The following is a 21,973-nucleotide window of genomic DNA, read 5'->3' on the forward strand; positions in this document are numbered from 1 at the left end:
CGCCCGGGGACACCCGGCGTCCCGCCCCGGCCCCCGAGCCCCGTTCGCGGCCAGGCCCCCGCCGCTCTCCGCGGGGCGCCGCGCGCGGCCAAGTCGGGCCTCCGAGAGCCGCGGGGCCGTGGCGGGCGGGGCGCGGAAGATGGCGCTGCGGCCGGGCCCGGCGCGGCCGCGAGGGGCCGCGGCTCAGTGCGCCCGGCTGCGCCCGCGCGGCTAGAGCGGCGCCTGGGCCCGCGCGCGGCCTCCTCCCCGCCCGCCGCGCCCCGCCCCGCGCCCGCCCCTCCCCGGGCCGCGGCCGTGCCCCGCGTCGCGCTCCCCCGGGATGGCCCGCGCGCCTCGGCGCTGCCTCACGGAGCTCACGGCGGAGCGGCGGCGGCGGCCGCGCTCGGGGGGCGCGGCGGCGGCGGCGGCGGCAGCGGCGGCGGCGCTTCGCGTGAGGCGCCGCCTCGGGCCGAGCGGGCGCCGTCAACATGTCGGATACCAAGGTAAAAGTTGCCGTCCGCGTCCGGCCCATGAACCGACGAGGTGAGGAGCTTTCCGCTCGTTTCTGTCCGGGGTCGGGCCGAGGGCGGGGGCAACTTTGGAAACTGCGGGGCCGCGGGGCTGGGCGGCGAGCGCGCAGCCGAGGCCGCAGAGCCGGGCGGAGGCGGCGCCGGGGTCCGGCTCGGGCTCGGCCGCCTCCCCGGAGACCCCGTGCGGCCGGGATGCTCCACTTTGCAACGTTCGCGTCCCTCTGTGCTTTCAGAACTGGAACTGAACACCAAATGCGTGGTGGAGATGGAAGGGAATCAAACGGTCCTGCACCCTCCTCCTTCTAACACCAAACAGGGAGAAAGGTAACGCGGGCGCGGAGAGGGCGGGAGGAGGATCCGACCCCGCAGTCTGCAAGTTTGAGCCAGGAAAACGGGAGTGCTCTCTTCTATTGTTAGGAGGACGGCTTCAAGTTTGTTGCAGGCTCCTGTCTGAAGCTGTTGCAAGTCCAAGTTCTTCTCCTACCCCTGCTCCCCCCTCTCACGTCCCCTCCGCTATAGCGCGGCTTCGGGCTGGGCACCCTGGCCAGAGATTAGCACTAGTCAGTTGTGTCCCCGGTCGGCCTCTAGGCACCCAGACGGAGAGGGGCTGGATGGGACCCTAGGGGTGATTAGTCCAGTGGCCACATTTTACAGATAAGAAAACGGAGGCCTGAGGGGGCAAGTGACCACCGCAAGGCCTTGTTCTCTGTGGAACCCAGTGCCTCAGGTTTTTTTCTATCACAGCAGTGTTTGCTTCGTTTGGCAGGCTTGTTTAGGGAGTTCGTATGTGAAATGAAGGGAGACCCCGCAATAAAGCAAAAACAGTTTTTGTACGATGTAGGCTCAGGCCTGGGCCATTTAAAATCTTTTTTGTTGTTGTTGGTGATGGTGGTGGTGCTGGGTTGAGATAATGCCTGAATGTATTGCGGGAATTTTGGTTTTCAAGGAAACAAAAAGTAGTGTCCGAGCTGTGTAGACACTGGGGGGATGTATAAAAGGGGGTTGCATTTACTAGATGGCAACATATTTGCATTTGAAAAGTTGTAACTGTTGGATCCTTATTAATTCTGCTCTGTTCCACTCAGCAGTATGGGAAAATGCCCCAAAATAATTTGAATATTTGGCATTTTTCTGGTAAGCCCATGAGGGGGAAAAAAAACAGACTTCATTCAATACAGCAGTGCCGTAGCTTGTAAAAATAGGAAAGAAAAAACGGGATATTTGTCAAAATTAATTTCTCTAGGACATGAGTATGAGTTTGTGTTTCCGAAAGTCACCTGTTGATTGATGCACTACAATTTAGTGATTTTTGCTCTCAAGAGATTTCCGCTGGAAACTCTGAGGTAGGATTTGTTACTTTATCGCTAAAAGAAGCAACTGCCTCTGTTCTATAATCATGCGGCCGGTTCAGGCACAGCTTTGCCAAATTTTGGAGAAGAAATTACACTTAGATAAGATTGGGGAATTTTTTGCTTTTCATGTTGAGAGTAGCATTTTTATTCTGTTTGCAAACATTTTGGTATTTAGAGCAAATTTTTATGGTGATGGTAAATAGCTAAGTTAAAATGTTGTGTTAAATACTTTTCAATAATGAATATATCCTTGGATAATATTTTTAGATACATTTTAAATATTTATAGTATTTTAGATACATGTATAGCAGGGCAATTGTATATTTCATGGCGATAGCAAGTAAACTATTTTACTTTACTAATTCGATCACCAACTCCTTCCCCCCACCCCCAACTGGATATTTTTATATTGTTTCAGAAAAAAAATTCTGCTGGGTCAGATTCTTCAAAGCAGTCTGGGAAACAGGTAGAATATTCTAACTCCTGTTACGTAGCTGCTGCTTTTATTTTCCTTGCTGATTTGACACCTGCTCCTTGTCACTCTTAACCATAAGGAAAGCTACTTTTAGCTACTATTTAATGAAATGAAGTTTTGTCATTTGTGGGGAGAAACAGATTTAATTTTGTGGAGTTTGTATATAAATTATAACGGTAGACAGTTTGTTAGACATAATAAATAATCAGCAGTTACTAATCAGGATCTTTTAACTAAAGATTTGTAGGATGATGTGGGGATTTATCCATCTGCTTGTGTATTGGAATAGCCTCTTCTTTGAAACTACAAGAATAGCATTGAAAAATGGGTGTTCTCTTGTTCTGTCCTCTTGACAGATCTGGTTCTTTGAGTGGTAGATGAGCCCTTTCTATGGAGTTCTGCCTGGATACCCATCATTTGGTTTATAGACCGAGAAGGGTCAGCACAACAGTGCTGCTTGTAGATTAGCATTACTGTATTGCAAGGATGGAGACACCAAATGCATTTTGATTTTCATTGTACAGCTTGGCTTCATATTTCTCTACCAGGTTTTCCCTTAAAGCAGCAGTGCATTTAAAAATAGAAACAATTTCTCCCTTGGGTTCTGGGTTGATTAATTGTGACAGAACTTCATGTTATGTTTGCAAGTCATTTCTATCATTTGTTTTGAGATAGTGCTCTGGAAAAGGCAAGAATATTATTTTTCTTACCTAGAAGTCCAAGGTTTGAAGTATAAGAAGTCCTTAAATTAATATTGGCAAACGTACATCAAATTGAGAAATACAATTTTTCTGAAAATTATGGAAATTGTTAGCGTTACTCAGAAATAGAAATTTTAAATTATTGGGTGAAAATTTTCAGTCCTACCAGTAAAAACAAGTGAGAGTGCATTTATTTCCAGGAAAAGAAATAGACAGGCTTAGCTTTCATAATTTTCCCCTTTTATAAAATCAAAGCCAAGACGACATGGTGAGGATTAAAAGATCACAGGGCTTTTGAGGTTAAAGATGTTTGTTTTGGTCCTGAAATTTTAAGATTATAATATACTGCAGAAGTCCAGATTAATAGTTGACTTGTATACCATCACTGTTCTGTAACATTAAGACATATATGAATTTGTTTCTTGAAACACCCTTGCATTATTATGCAGGAGACATGTATGACCTTGAGATCAGGCGGGCACCATAAGTGGCACAGAAGATCCAAAGATAACTACAGGCCCAGTAGCTCTGGGCCTGTGTCACAGGCTCTTACCTTTGAGGGATGTGGGAAGAGGGAGGAAAAAATAGTTAAAACAGAATGCGGTAGATTGTGTAGATTATACTTTTGCTTTTACATGTGCCATATTATTTGGAAATTCCTTCCTTCCTTTCTGTTTCCTCTTCGAGGCTGTGACCTCAGCGAAGGCAGGTATCTTGTCCTGCTTACCTTTGTGTCCCATGCCCCTGAGCATCACCTGGCTCAAAGCAGGCGCTCAGCAAATGTCTGTAGTGTTTAGGTTCCCAGTGTGATGGAGCATTGAGGAAGGGCTGTGGAAATGACCCAGGGTCCAGGAAACCTGCAAAGGAAGGTAACATTTGTGCTGGTCATGTGGGTGCTAAGAGTGTAGGTTCACTTTTGCAAGAGTGGGAGCAAGACCTTTTTGTCAAAGTGAAAGCATACCTGCCGCAAATTATTTCTGGGTGTGTGTGTTTGTGTGTGTGTGTGTGTGAGAATGTGCATGCATGCACAGGTGCACATGCCAACAGGATGCGGAGTAGGATGCAGAAGCAAGGCAGTTTAGGAGGGCAAATAGAATGAGATTTCTTAATTTGCTAAAATGGGTAATAGTTAAAAAAATCAGAGTGTAAACAGATTTATGGTGAAAAATCTTTCTCTCACCCTGCTGTTACCTCCTATTCCTTCCCCATTTCCTCACTTCTCCAAAAAAAGGTAACCATGGTCATTCATGCATATTTTCATATACACACACTTATATATTATTTATGTATATTTCGACAAATATTTCTTCTTTCTGTAAACCAGTATGTTAAGACTTATTCGCTTTCTTTTTACATCCAGTGTGGACGGTAGTGGTGGTTTTAAAAAATAGACGAGCAGCTTATAAATCTGATCTTTATAACTATTGGGAAGTGAAGCTTTACACCAAAAAGAGGATAATGGAATGTGCTTTCTACAAAAGTTTTTGTTCTTGATTATTTTATAGAAGTAAATTGTAGGGTAAGCATCCACAAAAAATGTGCATATATAACCTGGCTCAGTTAAAAGAAAAATTGGGCTAAATTTGGACTTTTAGTAAGATAGCATTAAAGTTTTAACTTCTTGCCCATATTTTCCATACTTCAAGGTGTCCACCACACTTTGTAAAGTGTATGAGGAAGGTCAGCGGAAAAAAGCTCCGTCTTGGTTAACTATATATATATTTTCTAGTTTATGCATTATATGTTGCAAGTTTTTGTTTCCATACTGTTTTCCTCTGTCATTCCAGAATGACAGTGTTTTTGCTCACGTGTCTCTGTAAACCAGAAATTTAAGTATCAGTGAAAGTCGTACAAAATTTAAAAAAATCACCCAAGAAGCATAATATTCCACATTATAAAATTATTTGGATGTCTTTGAATTCTTTTTATGTTTTGTTATTCTTTGGCTCAAATATTATAGAGTCGATTATAAGAAAGCAAAACATATTTAGGTTTCACTATTACAGGAGTGAACGTTCTTCATGCGTGATATTAATGGGAATTTAAAGAGCATTATAATGGAATATTTTATTAGTTGTCAACATAGTTCTTTGTTTTAAAATAAAGGTAGGTCGAAATCTAAAAACAAGACTAAAAAATAATTATAATGCAGTCTAGAGTAATGATTTTGAAGTTATTTTTTTTGTTCATAGTCCACAGTTAAAAATATATTTTACATTTTGAACTCTGTGTGTATATATGTTTGAAGGTTCAAGAAAATATGTACTATGTGTATGTCTGTTATTTTCTGTCCCCTTCTGTTTTCATTCATTTTAGAAATGATGGTTGTGACTTACTGATCTAATTTCACAGCCCACTAATAGGTCACAAATTTATAATTTGAAAAATGCAAGTTTAGTGGATAAGAGATTGGATTCTGGGTGTGTGTGTGCGCGCGCGTGTGTGTATAAATGTATAAAGTAGTTCTATAATTTATAAAGGCTATGATAAAAAAATAATCATCTTCATTTCTTTCCCCAGAGGCAACCATGTATAGCAATTTTAGCTCATTCTTTTGGAATTTCCCTCCATATTTCTGTGTAACATCCTGGTAGTGCTAGTTTTTGATTTATTCTCTTTGTTCTCTTTCTGAGCCCTATCCCTGTCCCACCCCCAAATTCTTCCCATTCCCCATTTTCCCAGTATAGTTATATAGTAATTTTATATTACTTGTATGACTATACAGAACACTGTTTACAGTTGAGCCATGTACTCTTCTATGATCTCTTTTCCTATCATAGAACTTTTTGTTTTCCCTGGAGTTAACAATTATTTCTATTTTTTCCTTTTTCTTTAATTTGTTGCTTTTTCTATCCTTACTTATCCTTAATTCAACATCTAAATTATTTTTCCCTTGCTTAACTCTTGTTTCAAGACATTCAAACATATTAAGTACTCTTGATTTTTATCTTCTTAGAGATGTTTCTCCTCAACCCTTCTAACATGCTCCTTTTTGAACTGATAGCCTTCTTTGCCTGGTTTAGCTGTCGTCCTGGGGTTTCCAATACATCATTCTGAAGATTTCTTTTATCTCTCTCCTATATGGAATCTCTTGTTTCTGTTTTCCTTTTCTTTCTTGGTTTACTGCTTCAGTTTTGTATATCACATCTTTTAGTAGCTTCTGAAAAAGGGTGCTTGCGAGGTAGTTTTTTGAAACCATGGAAATATCTTGGTTCTACCTACCCATCTCAATGATACTTTGGGTGGGTATCAAATTAAAGATGTCAGTTGCTCTAATGTCTTTTATCTTTTGGTATTTATGTTGAAAAGTCCAAAGGTATTTGGATTTCTAATCCTTTCGATGTGTCCTAGATTTTCCCTCTCTGGAATCTTGTGGAATATTCTCTCTCCCCCACCCCCTTTTTTTTTTGGTGAAATCACAATAGTGGGCCTTTTAGATCTGGAAACTCATGTCTTTCGTTTCTAAAAAAGTTCTTGAATAAGTTTATGAACAGATTCTCCTCTTTTATTTTGTTCTTTTTTGTAACACTTTTTAACATGGGGTTTCCTGTGTAACCTGCTAGTCATCTAATTATTTAATTTTTACTTCCTACTTTTTATCTCTTGTTTTTTTGTTCCACCTACTGGGAGATTTCTTCCACTTTATCTTCCTACACTTAGGTTTATTTTTTCTTTTCTTCTATCATGTTTTTAAATGCCAAGAGCACTTTTTTGGTCCCCGATTCTCTCTCTCTCACTATATATATGTATGTGTGTATACATACATATATATATATATATGTATGTATATTTTAAATAGCATCCTTTTCTTGTTTCATGGTTGTGGCATTTTTCTCCTTCTGAGGACATTGACAGTCGTTTCCTCTATATAGTCTGCTTTTCTTTCCCCCATAAAATTGCATGGTTTTGTTTGTTGTGTTGGTCTCTGTCTTTAATGTTAAGGACCTTTCTCGGGTATAGCTGTTCCAGTTAGACTCTGGGGGTTCTCCAGGTCTAAGACTATGTATGATTCATCTTCGTGTTCTCTGTGCCTAGATTTAAGAATGACCAGGACACAGAAAGCATTTTGTAAATTCTGTTTGCTATTTTTTAAAAATATATATATTACTATTAGAAACTGTCAAATACCTTTTCTATTTAACTTCCAACAATAGAAATAAAAATAATGATTTCCTTTTTTCTCAAGAGCATATGTAAATGTTAGAATTGAATGTGGTAGCTGCCTTGGAAACTCTCAGTTACCCACATTTATGAGGATAATGAATTGTAGTCAGTAGAAAAAGTTGGAACATTTTGAAAAATCCTATTTTTGCATCACTATTGCAGATATTTTAGTTCAAAAAAATTTTTTAGTCACCTTTAATTTAAAAATGTGTATGCCTTTCGGGCTGGGAAATTTTTTCAAAATGATACCAAACTGGCCAGTTTATCCTGCCACTTAACTCAGCTTCTTCTGGCAAAATCTAGTTAGGAATAAATGGATAACTTAAATTGTTTCCAATTGTCAATAACATTACACATGCCATGGAATCCTATTTTTAAGAAATTTATAGGAACAAACTTCTGCTAAATAGTAGGCTCCCTAAAGACATTCAACTAAAGTTACCTTTTCTCAGATCTTCTGAGGAGCTAGAGTAGAGAAGGTGTTTATGCATTTGGAATTTAAAGAAGTTTAGAGAACATTGCAAAAGAAGCAGAATAGCAGCAAAACCAAGACATGCAGAAACACTCAGAAAGATTATTTTATACCTTGACAATGTAAGAAATTAAGTTACTTACAACTTTAACAAGGCTGTCAATAAAAGTAATGCTAAAATTTATATGAAAATGTGTATTAAAACAATCAAGAGTTGATTTAGAGGTGGGATCTTTTTAAAGATCACTACAAAATATTTCTGGGAATTTAGACTTGCAAACATAAGAAGAAAATGTGAGAAACATATAATTGTTGGGTTTATTTGGCATTTTACCACTCAAAAACTATGAAGAAACTAAATTTAAAAAGTCAAGTTTTTATAGCTCTAAAATTTTACTTGTAAAAATGCTCAGTTCTTATATTTGATTGTAGGATCTAAGTGTACAAAAGAGGAGAAATCCTCTTTGACTTTCAAGCCAAGCCTCATCATTTGCTTGAATACAGTCTTTATTTCATATTAATATGACGTGAACAATTCAGCGAATTATTGATAAAGTTGTAAAACTATTTTACCAAATGTTCTTGCAGTGGATTTTTCACATAAAAACACAGTTGTATCTTTTTGAAAAATTGTTTCCTTAGATTCTCTAAAATATTTTTTGCACACATAACTCTAAGAAGCAGAAATAAAAGGAGGAAGGGTCATTGCTTAGCCAAGCTTGACAAATCAGTTATTCTTGATTTTCATCTGCCTTAATTTTGCCCTTGTCCATATAACAACTATTTGTAATTACAATTTTGTGTTTTGCTTTTCTCCCATTTATACTTTGACGCACAACATAGCTTTCACAATTATAATTTTAATAATGCAATAGTGTCTTTAAACTTATTATTTTTAACCATTTCTATATATTTTTGTACCTTATAGTTGTTTCTCTTAACTGTTATGAATAAGATCATCTTCACGAAACATTTTTAAAATCCTTTGCTAATTAAGGGCATTTCTTCTTAAGCAAGCTCGTTAACATAAAAACATGTCTTTGAAATTGTATAACATTATGAACTATGCTCTTACATTATAATGAAGTTAAAAGTTGATAATTTTCAGATATAAGTATGAACTAGGTCAGGGAAAAAGTGATTTTGTATGGGCAGTAACAAGACCGGTGGTTTCTCACTTTAATGTGCATAAAATCATCAGGAGTGCCTCACGCCAAAAGGTTCTATCCAGTTAGTCTGGTGTGTGTTTTGAGAATTTCCATTTCTGACAAGTTCCCAGATGATGCTGTTAGCTCAGGATCAAACTTTAACCACTGGCCTAGGGCAGCCACTCCCATAGAATTTTCTGTGATGATGGAAATGTTTTATCTGCTGTTCAATATGGTAACCACTTGCTGTGTATGAGTATTGAGAAATGTGGCTAATGCAATCAAAGAATGGAATTTTAAATTTTATTTAATTTTTATTAATTTAAATTTAAATAGCTACGTATGGCAAGTGGCTACTGTATTGGACAGAATAGGCCTTCTTGTGTCAAGGGTATGTATTAGTGTGAAAATAAAGTCTCAAATAGCTAAATAAATTCTTTCTCATTAAAAACTAAAGCCTTCTACTCCTAACCAGGCATATTTAATCAAAATGCCTCTTTATTTTTACTTGAATTTTGGCAGAAGGGAAAGGAATTACCTAAATTGTCTAGATGCAGGGTACTTGTCTATCTCTTCACCTGATTCTGACTTCTTGGGAAACATAGGGTCTTTAACTTTCTAGGGGCCTGTGGACCACAGGTCTCTCTGCTTCAGGCCCTGTACTGTGTGGCAATTCCTACAACTTCATTCAGCTCCTATACCCTCTCTATGCAGAAAGTCAGCATGGTGCAGTGAACTGGGTGGGAAGTCTGGGTACTGCCTGGTTCTGCCCCTAATTTGGTCTGTAACCTTGAATTAGCCATTAATCCTTTCCATCTGAGTTTCTTCGCCTGTAAAATTGAGGGCTAGACTAGATAATCCATAGGTTTTTTAAGCTCTAAAGTTCACATTTATCCCAACTGTACATAAATGTACAATTGAGTCAAAAAAAGTAAGTAGTTAACATTTATAGGGGCCAAAATGGGTTGCATTGTAATTTACTTGTTAGGGAAAGATGAGGGTTGTAGGGGGTCACTGTTCTCAGTAGCCTCTGTTTGCTTGCAGTAACTGATGAGAGAATCCAAGGTGTCAAGTGAAATAAGACAGCCACTACTAGCAGATATCCAGTCATTATCAGCTAGCTGAGGAGCCTTGGTCCTTATACTCTACCTGCCACTTTCCTTGGCTAGGACAGCAGCTTTTGCATGTACCTGCAGGGCTTTGTAAATCATCTGGTTTGGACCTTTCAGCTAGTGTTTATCTTGTACAGTTGCATTCTTTTGGTACCCAGTGATTTTAAAGCTGTTCTTGCAGACATACAGCTCTTTTATGCAATAAGTATGTATGTATGAAGTGAGGAGTGACGTTTCCAGAGCTGTTAGCTTGAACCTTCTTTGGGCAGCTTGTTTTGTTTCTGGTGATTCTGTTTCAACCTTACTAAACTACTGTTAATGCCCAGTATTTCCTGTCTTCTATGGTAGGATGAACTCTTCTGAGGGAGGAGGTGGGGTGCTAGCGGTAATGGTGGCGGTGGCGGCGGTGGTGGTGGGGTGTGTGTGTATGTGTAAGTATATATATGTATTTCCCTCTGATTTGTGCCTCTTACCCTTTCTTTTGAAAGCAGAGTAGAGTTACTGATTTTATAGGGTCCTTCAGAGTCTGGTTCATAGGTGCGATGAGTTTTGCTGAAGAGGCTCGATGTTTGCAGTTCCCTCAGGGAAGATGTTTGGAGCCTTGTTTTTAAAGACTGAACAGGAAGGAAGCCTTTGAGTTAAGGGAAGCTTTACCCTTTGTTGTTGGTTCTTTGTCCTGAGGGAACACTCCCTAGATTGTTACACCTACCCTGAATGACCACAGATATTCATGTTTCTCCAACTGAGAGCCTCAGGAAAATTGGAAAGGGCAAACAATGCTGTATTTCTGCACAGGCCTTCTGTTACAAGCACCAAGTAGATTTATCCCAAATTTTGAAAGACCACAAGCAATAAAACACTTGTAGTTTGTTGATCCAATTAACAAACCTTTAAATATACTTATATTCTCTAGGTTAGTAAAACAAGTCCTCAGAATCTATGCTTTGTGTGCATACATATCTATTATCCCAGCTAAACAGAATGTAGAAAGGTTTACAGCTGAACTTGCAATTGTAATTGCCTTTTTAAAAATTGGATAACAAACTGTTAGGGTGTTTTGTTTTGTTTTGTCTTTTTTGTTTTCTATTCGTAACTACTTCTATTTATATAGGTAATTAAAGCTTAGTATTCACTATGCAAATTATAACAAGGAACAGCTACATTATTGAGAAAGATCTTTAAAATTACTTGTTTCTCTTGGGTAATGTTTTAAGTAGGGAGAAGTGTGGTAGGGAAAGCTTATCAAGATAATGGTGTTAAATTTGAGCAGCCTTATCCAGTTTTAAACATCTGCTTTTTTGATCTAGAATTACAGTACAAATAGGTAACATTACCATGGTAATGCCACTTTTAAGTTTTTTTTTGAAGCCTTGAAGTATTGCTGGCTTTCATAGTTAGAACTGTATTCCTCTCTTGAGGATGCCAGCTTAGTCTGTATATTTATAATGGATTATTCAGTGGAAATAATTTTCCAAAATTGCTGGTCCACTCTACTCCTAAGGGACTTAAAAAAAAAGTTCTCTAGGCAAGTTGTTATTTCTAGTGTTTTCCAAGGGTGACTTCTAGCTATCCTTGACCATTGGTTCCTAGACTTAAGAACCACAATTTAAAAAAAACAGTAGAAATAAAAAAAATGGATAAGCAGACTTTCCAATTTCTTTTACATGTGCTCAGAAGCACACTAAAAAACGCCACTATATCTTGATACTGCGTTTAATAAAGGACCCTTAACAGAATAAAAGAAAGGACATAATTAGAATGAAACATTGGATACATTGAATTTTGTAAAAAAAACAAAAAAACAAAAAACTTATCACATTGTTAATTTTTTCCTTTCCTGGGAACTGATGGGAACACTACCATGTGTGACCCCTGGACTGTAACATCCATGATGTCTAATAGGATATCAATTAATAGAGTTTTTGAGCCTCTTGGACTCTCTTGGCTCTTTAGGCCAAAGCATTTACTATAATTGTTAGAGGATTTTTTTTTCTTTTAAAAATTGAATAGCGTTCTCCTTATTTGTGTGTACAATTGAATTTTTTGAATGGCAAGTACATCTTTGCTTTTGTAGTTTGATAAGTTGAAGTTACCTCACCAGTCTATTTAAAAGTTAGCCAAACAAAGTTTAAGATTTCATAAGTATTCTGAATTACCTTGCAGCAGAGCCAGAGCTTTTACTCTCAATGAAGGAGTATCTTTTATTTGCTTCTTTCAGTGTTTCTGTGGCCATCAGCTGGCTGTGAATAACTAGTTCTGTGAAACACTATCAAGTATTGTGATAGAATGGTGTAGTAGCTAAGAGCCACTGAGTGGACTTTGGAGGCAGACTGCTTATGCAATTTACTGACTAGCAACTTACTAGCTGTGAAATGTTGGGCAAGTCTCTTAAGCCTTATGTCTTTGTTTTTTTATTTGTAGAGTGGGTGTAATAAAAGTACAGACCTCCCAGAATTAGGGTTAGCGTGGTGCTTGGCACCAGGTACACACTGTGTTGACAATTTCATTATTTTTATTACTGTGGAACATTTAAAGCTCATTGACCTGGGCCTTGTTTCTTTTATAAACACCTAAAAAGAGTGATTAAAGAAGGAAGTCTCAAAATTCTCATTGTAAATGTTACGAATTTTCTGATTACTTTTGATTTAAGTGTGGACACTTTAAGACTACCTTTGCATTGTCAAATCTGATACTTCAGCGTCTTAGCTGACAGACCACAGGAGCATGGCTTTGCTGAGATAAACACAATGGATTTTGAGAGGGATATTTTGTCAGTAACAGGTGTTCACTAGTTTCTAGTCATTTGGCAGTCATTCCTGTAGGTAAAGATTTTATGTCAAGAAATTGTGAATACCTGTAAGAAGTAAGTGTTCTTGACAAAACTTTGCCATGTTTTTAAAAGTGCATGTGCAAAGAATGGGGTGTGTGATGGCAGGATGCACCAGAACTGTGGGATAGTATCTGACAGGGAAAAAGCTCAGTGCAAATAGCCTGCCTGAAATTTCACCTATTGTCAAACTACCTGACTAATGTTGGGGCTTGTTTGCGGGTTGTAGGGATGGGACTTGAGCTCCAATTTTGGAACTTCAACTCTGTGTTCTTGTTATTGGGCCCTGGTCTCCTTTGTTACCGTACACATAGTACATTTTCAATAAATGTTTGTTGTACTTAATTATATTTCAATTAATTGAATATGTGATTATGAGGCTTTAGTTGATATAGGGGATTCATAGACTGTACTACCTAGTTGAAAACTGACTTCTGAGAAAATGATTGTCTGAAGCCACTGAAGTACTGTATTCGGTAATACCGGGTTTCTGTACTTCTTTTTTTCTTCCTGAGGCAATTGACTTTTTCATCCCAGTTCCCAGGATGGTGACTCTTGTTCTGTTTACCATACTGGAGGCATGGACTCAGGGCCTCTCTATTAAACATTCAAAATAGAGAAACATTTTTTTCTGCGTATCTGATTCTTTGGCACCCCTTCCTTATGTGACTATATTTTATCCCTGGAATCTTTTTTTGATAATCTTTTGGTTTTTGGCATTCTTTCCTGACATGATAAAATTTAGAAAATATATTTAGACTATTTCCTAGAAACATTCTAGTTTCCTTTGAATTTACTAGTCATTTTATGAAAGATTTTTATCAAAAAATATATCATGTGATCCTAAATGCATGCATATTTGTGATTCTTTTAAATAAAGGAGAGATGTATGCCCTCTCAGAAATTTTGATCAGTTTATCCATTCTGTGTGTGTGTGTGTATGCAGAAATACACCAGAACTAAAGAGGAAGATGAAATGTTCTGATGTGCTAATTACTTTGTACATTTACATGAATGGACATGAAATGTGTACTGTGCTTTTCTTTTTTCTCTCTGCATATAAAACATCTTGGCCAATATTCACAGCCTGCGGCTACGTAAGTGGGGAAAAGACAGGTGTGCATTTCTCTTCTTTGCCTCTCCCTGTTCTCAGCTGTGCTCTCATTTTGCAGCTTCACCCCTTATCCTACCCCTGGAAGCAAGGAATAGGATGGGGCAGTGGGGTGGAGGAGAAATTATGGGAAGGAAACTGGCAGGGCCCTGAGCACAACTAGTGTCCTGATGGCCTTGACTTTCCAGCCCTTCCCCAAAGCTGCCTTTGAGTCAGCAGAAGGCCAAGACAGGTATGGGGGATTGGGTGGATGTTTTAAAATATTTGAGGTATGTGTTAGATAGCTTCAATTTTTAATTAGAATGATAAAGCCTTTTACTTGATTAGTCAGCCTTCCTGATTAGACAGACACATGTTATTCAGCATGTATCAGATCCTGTCAAAGCATCATTCTAGGTATGATACGGAGTGCAGAGGAACATTTTTTTCCCCAAGATTCTGAGAGAGGAGATCTAATGACAACTTGAAAGTAAATAGATTTCAGATCAGTTACTTGCTTACAGCAGTTTACCTGCTTTAATTACCAGGTTCCCCCCCCCCCCCCCCAATTAAGTTTAATGTAGTCTTTGAGTTAACCATTTGTCATCCCAGTCCCCAGGCTGGTGACTCTTGTTCTGTTTATCATACTGGAGACATGGATTCAGGGCCTCTCTAAAAATTCAAAATAGAGAAACATTTTTTTGGATCTTGGATAGCCCCGGTTATGGGTGTTAGTGACAGGGAACTTCACCCCAAACCTCTTAGTTAATGAATTCTTTCTAGGGATGTTGATGATAGGCTCTGGTTTGAATGCTGAGCAGAAATAGGTTATAGCCATAAAAGTTGTGAATATTCTGTTTCTCATTCTGGTGCCATTCCTCCATCCATGTAGCCAAAACCTGTTGCCTTAAATAAAGACAAAAACGAGTGCTGTAGAAAGTCAGCTTATTCACATGTGTTTGCCTGTGAAAATGCAAGCAGATTGATCTGCTTTAGAGTTGGACAAGTAGGAGTAATGTGGTATTTGAGAGAGGACTGAAAACTCTTGTTCAGATTCAAACATGTAGAAACTTAAACCAACGCTACCTATTTCAAAGGCACCTCCTTTGTCTCACCAAGCCCTTTGGTAGCATGAGGCAATTCTAGAGCACTTTTGTTTCTCATAGTGTGTGCAGTGCAAGATGCTTACTAGCCAGAGCCTTGCAGTCCTGTGCATCAAGACTCCTGCCTCACAGCTGTCCAAGAGATGCTCTCTGTTGTTTGGACATCTTAAGCTACCCTTTAGCAAGTGAGGTGGAATTGAGAGAAGCTGTAGATTAGGATCCGATAGGCCTTTTGAGGCCTATAAATTGGGGAGAAATAATAGTGCTCACATTTCTAGTTTTCTGAAAAGCTGTTTCTCATGAAAGCTTTTCAGTTGCTTGTGGCTTCTTGTTTGCATGATATTAAAGATAAAGACTTCTCATTTCGCAGCAGGGTAATATATTAATTCACACAGCCATGTGGGACTAGAGTCATAACTGAATGTCCCTACATGACCATTGTTAGAAGGGGCAGAAGCTCTGGCCAGTATCTGGTGCTGCCTGCTCTGGGACCTGTTGCATGGAAGCCAGTCCTCAAGTGGAAACTGCCTAACACCTCATACGCTCTAACTGGGGTAGCAGACAGATGCTAAAAGGTCTCTGCGTTGCTTTACATCAGCGTAGAGAATGATCTTTAGGGTACATCATCTTCAGAACTTAAAGCACTTTTTTTTTTTTTTGGCCAAATTACAGCCTTGATATTGGACTGGACTTTTGGGAAGCAGCTTGACATTTTACTTAATAAACTGTTTAATCATCTTTGCTTCCATTGGCAATTGAGGAGCTCTGTAGATGGTGGAGAGGAGATAAAGCATGTAGGAATCATGTGGTGCCTTTGTCCTAGTATACCTCTCACTTGCCATCTCCACCCCAAAAGTCACAGGGAGGGTGGGCACAGTTGGGCAGGTATGCTCTGAAGAGGCTGCCTCAGGGATTCTGGTCACATGCTTTAGGAACCATGGGTCTGTAAAGAGCTGTTCTAGTCTTCTGGTCCTTCACTAGTTTCTAGAATGTTTTATTGTTTAGAGGCACAGCTTACTGTGAATATTTTGCTTGTGTTCATGCATGCTTGTTTGTTTGTTTGTTTACAAGAAGAATGATACTTGTAAAATGCGTTGACATTCATACTAAAGTTTCATTATAGCTCTGTGAGTTCAGTCATGGAGGGAGTAATGAGTAAATGTTTCCAAACACAGGTCAAAGCTAACGGCCAACTCTGTGTCCCTAGAATTTGTGCAAATGGCTTATCACCTTTGCTAGACTGTAAACTGTAGAGCAGAGCCCCTTGTCTTACTTATCTTCTGTTTCTTCCCTACTCCTTTCCCCCAGCAGCTGGCACATGCCTGTACACAGGTGCCCTTTGGATGTTTGTGATTGGATACCATGAGAGAGATGGATATGCATTTTGTAAGAAGAACTGTGTCTTGGTACAGTTTGTGGGTGGAGTGTTATTTGATCCTCAGGCTGTATCCCTCATGTTACTTGTGGTTCTGCCTCCTCTAGACTGGGCCCTATGAAACCTTTAATTTCCACATTAAATTATTACATAATTACAGGCTCTGCACTGCTGTGTGGCTTTTTTTTGGATAAGGCAATACAAAGCTGGCCACTTACAGCTTTGACTACCGTTGCCTGAGGTTGACACACAGAGGCCATCTCTTTTAGCACTGCTGAAGATAGAGGTTGATTCAGCTGAGGGGTCACCCAAACTTTGACAAAATTCACATTTTTAATATTTGCTGCACAATCTATATAGCTTCAGCAGCAAGTTCTATATAACCAGTGGAAGAGAATCCTGTCCTAGGCAAAGTCATCACATTATTTATGTATGTTTCACTTCCTGTATTGCCAGAGCTGTTGTCTGTTCCAGCTGTGGATGCACCCGACACCAACTTGACTTGGTTGGCATTGCTGTGAGTCAGGGGTGGATGGACAGACTTGAAAGAGAGGGAAAATGTTGGAGTCTGGTTCCTGTTCATCTGGGACAGCTCTGTGAGTGCCAGGGGCTGCAGGCCTGCTTACTCTTCTTTCTCCTGGTGGGTAATTGCACCTCTCAGTCTCTGGCCCCTAAATGGTGGTTGAGTTGATGCTTTATCTTTCACTTGCCCTTGTGGCAAGTGTCAGCTTTTTTTTTAAAACTCTGAAACATACAGATTGAATGATGCTCTTGAGTATATCAGTCCACCAGGGGTACTGAAGGTGGCAGGACATTCATAGCCTGCTGTCTAAGAACGCACACTGGAATGGAAGTCATGTGAGAATGGCATTTTACAGGGATAGTTTTGAATCTATTTTATTTATATTTTTAAATAAGCCATTACAGACTTTATTAAGTCTTTATCAAGACTATATACAGATTTTATTAAATTATTAAGTAAGCCATAACAGATTTTATTTAATAATTTCCTTATTAACAAGTTACTTTTAATATGTTTCCCAACAATTGCTAAAATTGAGTCATAGTCCCATGGCTAAGCCTTGTTGTTCAGAAATCAGAGCAGGAAGGCAGAAGACTCAGTGGCTAAGAGCAAGAGAAAAACCCATGCAGCAGATCTTACCTGTGGGGAGTGAAAGATGGGCGGCAGCTTATAGGAAGTTGTTGCTAATGGCAGTCTGTATGATGGGCTCTTTCATGACTGGAGATAACCAAGCATCTTAGTTCCTAAAACCGACAGTCCTTCCATGAAGGCTTCAGATAATTTTCTCTGCTTTAGACACATTTAGTTCTCCGATCCTTGAGCAGTTGAGTGTGAGGTAGGCTCTTGCTATCTTTCCTTCTTCATACTCTTCTAAAATGAGAAAGTAACAAAACAGTTCTACTTCTGGTATTTTAATCTAAGTGTCTGTGCGACTAACTTTTTAGGAGCTTGCAGCTAACTTTTGCATGGCTCAAGATTTCATCATACAGGTGAAGTGAGAAGCATATATCCTTCCTTCTCTTTTTGAACTCTCCAGTGACTTTTTGATATACAATTTTCCCTGAATATAAAAGTATTGCCTATTCACTGTTAAACAACTTAGAAAATGTAGGATAGTAGAGATAAAATAAAATTTGCACATCATCTTGTTAACATTTTGATGCATTTCCCTTTTTCTGTGCATATTTTTTATACTACTGAGATGAAGAATTTATTATCTCTTAAGGTTACAAAAATACTGCAGTTGCATACTGCTGGTAGACTGTAACACTGCCTAAAATTTTAGAATACTAAGTTTAGCAAAGCAGTCCAGGTCAAAGTTCTGTCTCATTGACTTCTTTTTTTCTTTGGTTCTGCGTTACCTTTAATCTCCCTTCACCAAAGTTTTCCCCTCCTCAGTCTGCCTGTCCTCTGAGAAGGTGTACTCAGTACTAAAAGGAAACAGAATGTCCGCTAAGCCAGACTAGATCCCACTGGCATATTTAGAATTTTCCTTCCCTGTTGATGAAGAAGCTTGAGAAGTATGAGTTCTGGAGTCCAGGCCCCCTGGGTATGAACCTTGGGCCCTGCACTTACTAGCTGTATGATCTTGAGCAAGCTGCTTAACCTCAGTGTGTTTTAATTTCCAACTTTGTGTAAAATAGATAAAGCACTTTAAATAATTTCTAGCACATGGTAAATAATGTGTTAGCTATTTTTCTTAGTGCATTATTATTCCTACAAATCCAGTAGTAAAAACCATCAGACAAAGATGATGCCAACGTAGTATGATTTGCAGTGATAATAAGAACAACAAATTATCTCTAAATTATCTGATGGGGGTGCATGTGGTCAAGCAAATCTGCCCGATCGCTGTTGAAACAAGCATTGTGTTGTATTTGGATTAGACTTAGTAGACACTTGTTATTCATACCCTCCTTTTTTGTAAATGCTCAAATTGTCACTTCTTGACCAGTGAGAGTCTTAAATGTATTCTTCCAGCTACACCTCAGAACTTTTGAACGTGTACTTGCTCACTGGCAAAAATACATTCCAGAATAACGAATACTTACTGTTTTAGGATATAACTCCATTTTGTAGAAAAGAACATTAGGGACAAATTCTAATGGATGTACCAGGTCATCTCTCATGAGTACTAATGTTGCTACGTTAGGCCACTTTAGAGGTAGAATTAAATATATACACACTTTTTGTGAGTCAACATTGATAATTTTCATTTTAACCTTACCTTTATCCTACCACTTACTTATTTGAAAGTTTTTAACCCCACTGTTGTACTTCTTTTTAATTTGATGAGTGTGTGGTTATTCCTTAATCTAAAATTATGACCACAAAGATAATCTAAAATAGAACAACAAAGTTGATATCAACTCTGATAATAAAGCTACTGGATAAGTAATAAGTTTTAATATCAATGTCTTCAGTGGCTGTGCTCTGAAAACATCTCACTAATGAAGCAAATTACTTTGTTTTGAGTCACTTGTAATATTTTTTTTTCCTTCCTGCTTCTAAAAAGAGAATGGAACGTTTGACTCAGTAAAAGCTATGTGAATTTTGTAAAGACCAGAGAACCAGTTTCTATGTCTGAACTCTGTTTCTCTCACTAATTGTTGAACTCATGGCTAATAAAATGGTCTTTAGGAGATTTGAATCAAATAGAACAAAGGCCTTATTCTTCCTCATCTATGATTTTAATATTATTCTCAGATGGTCAAGTTTTGGATGGTTTGTATGGCTTTATGGCTTTATCTGGGACAAAATTATTCTAGCTTTGAAGCTCCACAGTTGGTAATAACCTAAGCCCATGAAAAGTTTGCCAGGCTAGGATCTTTTTTGTCCAGTTTTATATGTTATTGCCAAAAACCCCTTAAACTTCTGGGGTTCTCTTCAAGAAAGCAGCATCAGTATTTTATTTGATAGCATTCCACTTATCCTCTTCAATATAACCCTGAGGTTTTTTTACTGTTTTTATGAATATGATTTACTTGTCCTTTATCCAGTGATTAAGCTTAGTACTTTTTATTTTCTTTGCTTTTTCTACATTCGAGGGCAATAGGGAATAAGGCACAGTTTCCTGATGTCAACTTTTGAGAACTAAAGATAAGATTTAAAAAAATATCTTTTTATGCCAAGTGAATGATCTGAGCTTGTAAAAAGTAGAAAAACTGACTTATTTGAATATCATTTTCATTTTGTCTGCCATTCTTCAAATGTGTTTTGTGAGAATTAGGTGGCTACAATATGAACAACTAAAGGAGAAGAAACAGAGTTAACAGAGCTGATTTACTCTAAACTGAACAATTGGTTCCTGGATAATGTTCTTTAAAATCAACTTTATCGAGGTATGATTTACCTACAACAAAATGCACCCATTTTAAGTATATACCTTCTTGAGTTTTTATGTTGGCTTTCACCCTTGTAATTGCCACCGCTATGATATAAAACATTTCCATCACCCAGATAGTTCTCTTGGGCCCTTTTGCAGTCATTGGTATTATATATTTTTCCTATTGTTACTTTACATTAATTCACATGCCACTCTTTTCTCCCTCTCTACCCCATTTCTATTGGTCACAATATTGAAAGGGAAGCCAAACTTTTTGATGTCTAGACCCAGTGATTTTTTCATTGTACTATTTGGAATAAATGATTGTCTTTGTGAAATTGAACCTTATTGTGCAGTGGGAGAGAGGACAGACAGACCTGCAATTTAAATAATTGAATCATACATACATGTAAGACACCTTGGGGCTGGCTGATAATGTTAGCTTGATTCTGCTCACCGCATTGTCATTAATAAGCCAGCACTAATTGACAAAACTGAATTTGAGCCATGCATGAAGACAATTCCAATTGATTGGCTATGTTATACCTCCAACATCTGGAAGGTGTGAGGAAAGTGGGAGAGAGGACCATGGGGAATTTGTCAGGCCAGAATAGACAGTTCTGTGACCAAGCTGCCTCAGGTGCCTGTGGATGACCTCCAGACTCAGGCAAACAGATATGCTGTGGCCACACCAGCATCAGCTGTTCCCCAGGACGGGGCCAAGGTACAGATGGCTGTGTCTAGCTTGTTGTCCCCCAACTGAGCCTTTGTGGCATCTGCATCTTTCTGGCTGTGCTTGTCTCTGTGGCCTGTGCCCTCTTCTTGTTCGTTTGTTTGTTTGTTTGTTTTGCCTCCATCGCCATGTGCTTTCACAGATCTTCCTTGTGCTATTGTCTTTCATGGCCTCTTTTGTGGTTTACTCCTTGCTTCTCCCCTGTGTCTCAGTCTTTGCAGGAAAAACCTGACCAATTATGGCTGTTTCAAGTCTGTTCTTCAATTTATTACCACATTTTCACTGAATCTATAATGTTAGCGACTGTAAGACATCAAAATTTGGGTGTCACCAAGAAAGGAAAAGTGTCACTAATTGAAACATTAAACCTCGATTGTAAGATGTATCCTAATTCTAAAATGTTAAAATGTGAATGAAAGACAGTATCACCAACCACACACTGAGTGCTCCAGAGAATAGGCTGGAACAAAGGAATTAGAGGAAGAATATCCAGGTGAAAGGAGAATAAATCATTTGAAACAAGGGATAAGACACCTACTGTACATGGTAACATCCATGTGGTTGCTGGAGGTAGACCTCATTTTGTCTAGAGGAAGCCCATGCAAAGAGGAAAACACTGTAATTTATGATTATCTGTAAGAAGAAAACAAATGAATTGCCCCAAAGAATATAGCAGTTCTTGTTACTAAGCCCTGGATGAAACTCTTATCCTCTTATAGTGTAATTTAGTGAACAAAGTACTCAACAATCTCTTTACCTTAAATACAGTTACTTCCCCCCCCCAGCTTTATTGAGATATAATTGACATGTAACATTGTGTAAGTTTAAAGTGTGGAAGTTGTTAGTTAGATACAGTTTTGTATTGCCAAATGATCAGCACAGTAGCTTTTGCTAACACTCCATCACATCACATTTACCATTTCTTTTCTGTAGTGAGAACATTTAAGATCTCCTCTTTTAGCACTCTCAAGTATACAATACAGTGTTTTTATCTATAATCACCATTTTGTGCATTAGATTTCCAGAATTTTAAATAGTCATTTTGATTAGTCTCTTTAATTTAT

The 21,973-nt window shown here is 38.7% G+C and overlaps 1 protein-coding gene across 1 annotated transcript in view; it reads left to right on the forward strand.

The window, feature by feature from the left end:
* The first annotated feature begins 377 nt into the window (after positions 1-377).
* KIF13A (kinesin family member 13A) overlaps positions 378-21,973 on the forward strand; it is a 173,462-nt gene continuing 151,866 nt past the window's right edge. Inside the window, 2 exon segments of the mRNA XM_016155861.2 lie at positions 378-522; positions 743-833. Of these exon segments, the coding sequence (XP_016011347.2) occupies positions 468-522; positions 743-833 (146 nt within the window). The 5' untranslated portion in view covers positions 378-467.

The sequence above is a fragment of the Rousettus aegyptiacus genome, unplaced genomic scaffold, assembly GCF_014176215.1.
Source record: "Rousettus aegyptiacus isolate mRouAeg1 unplaced genomic scaffold, mRouAeg1.p scaffold_m13_p_1, whole genome shotgun sequence".
NCBI classification, from domain to species: domain Eukaryota; kingdom Metazoa; phylum Chordata; class Mammalia; order Chiroptera; family Pteropodidae; genus Rousettus; species Rousettus aegyptiacus.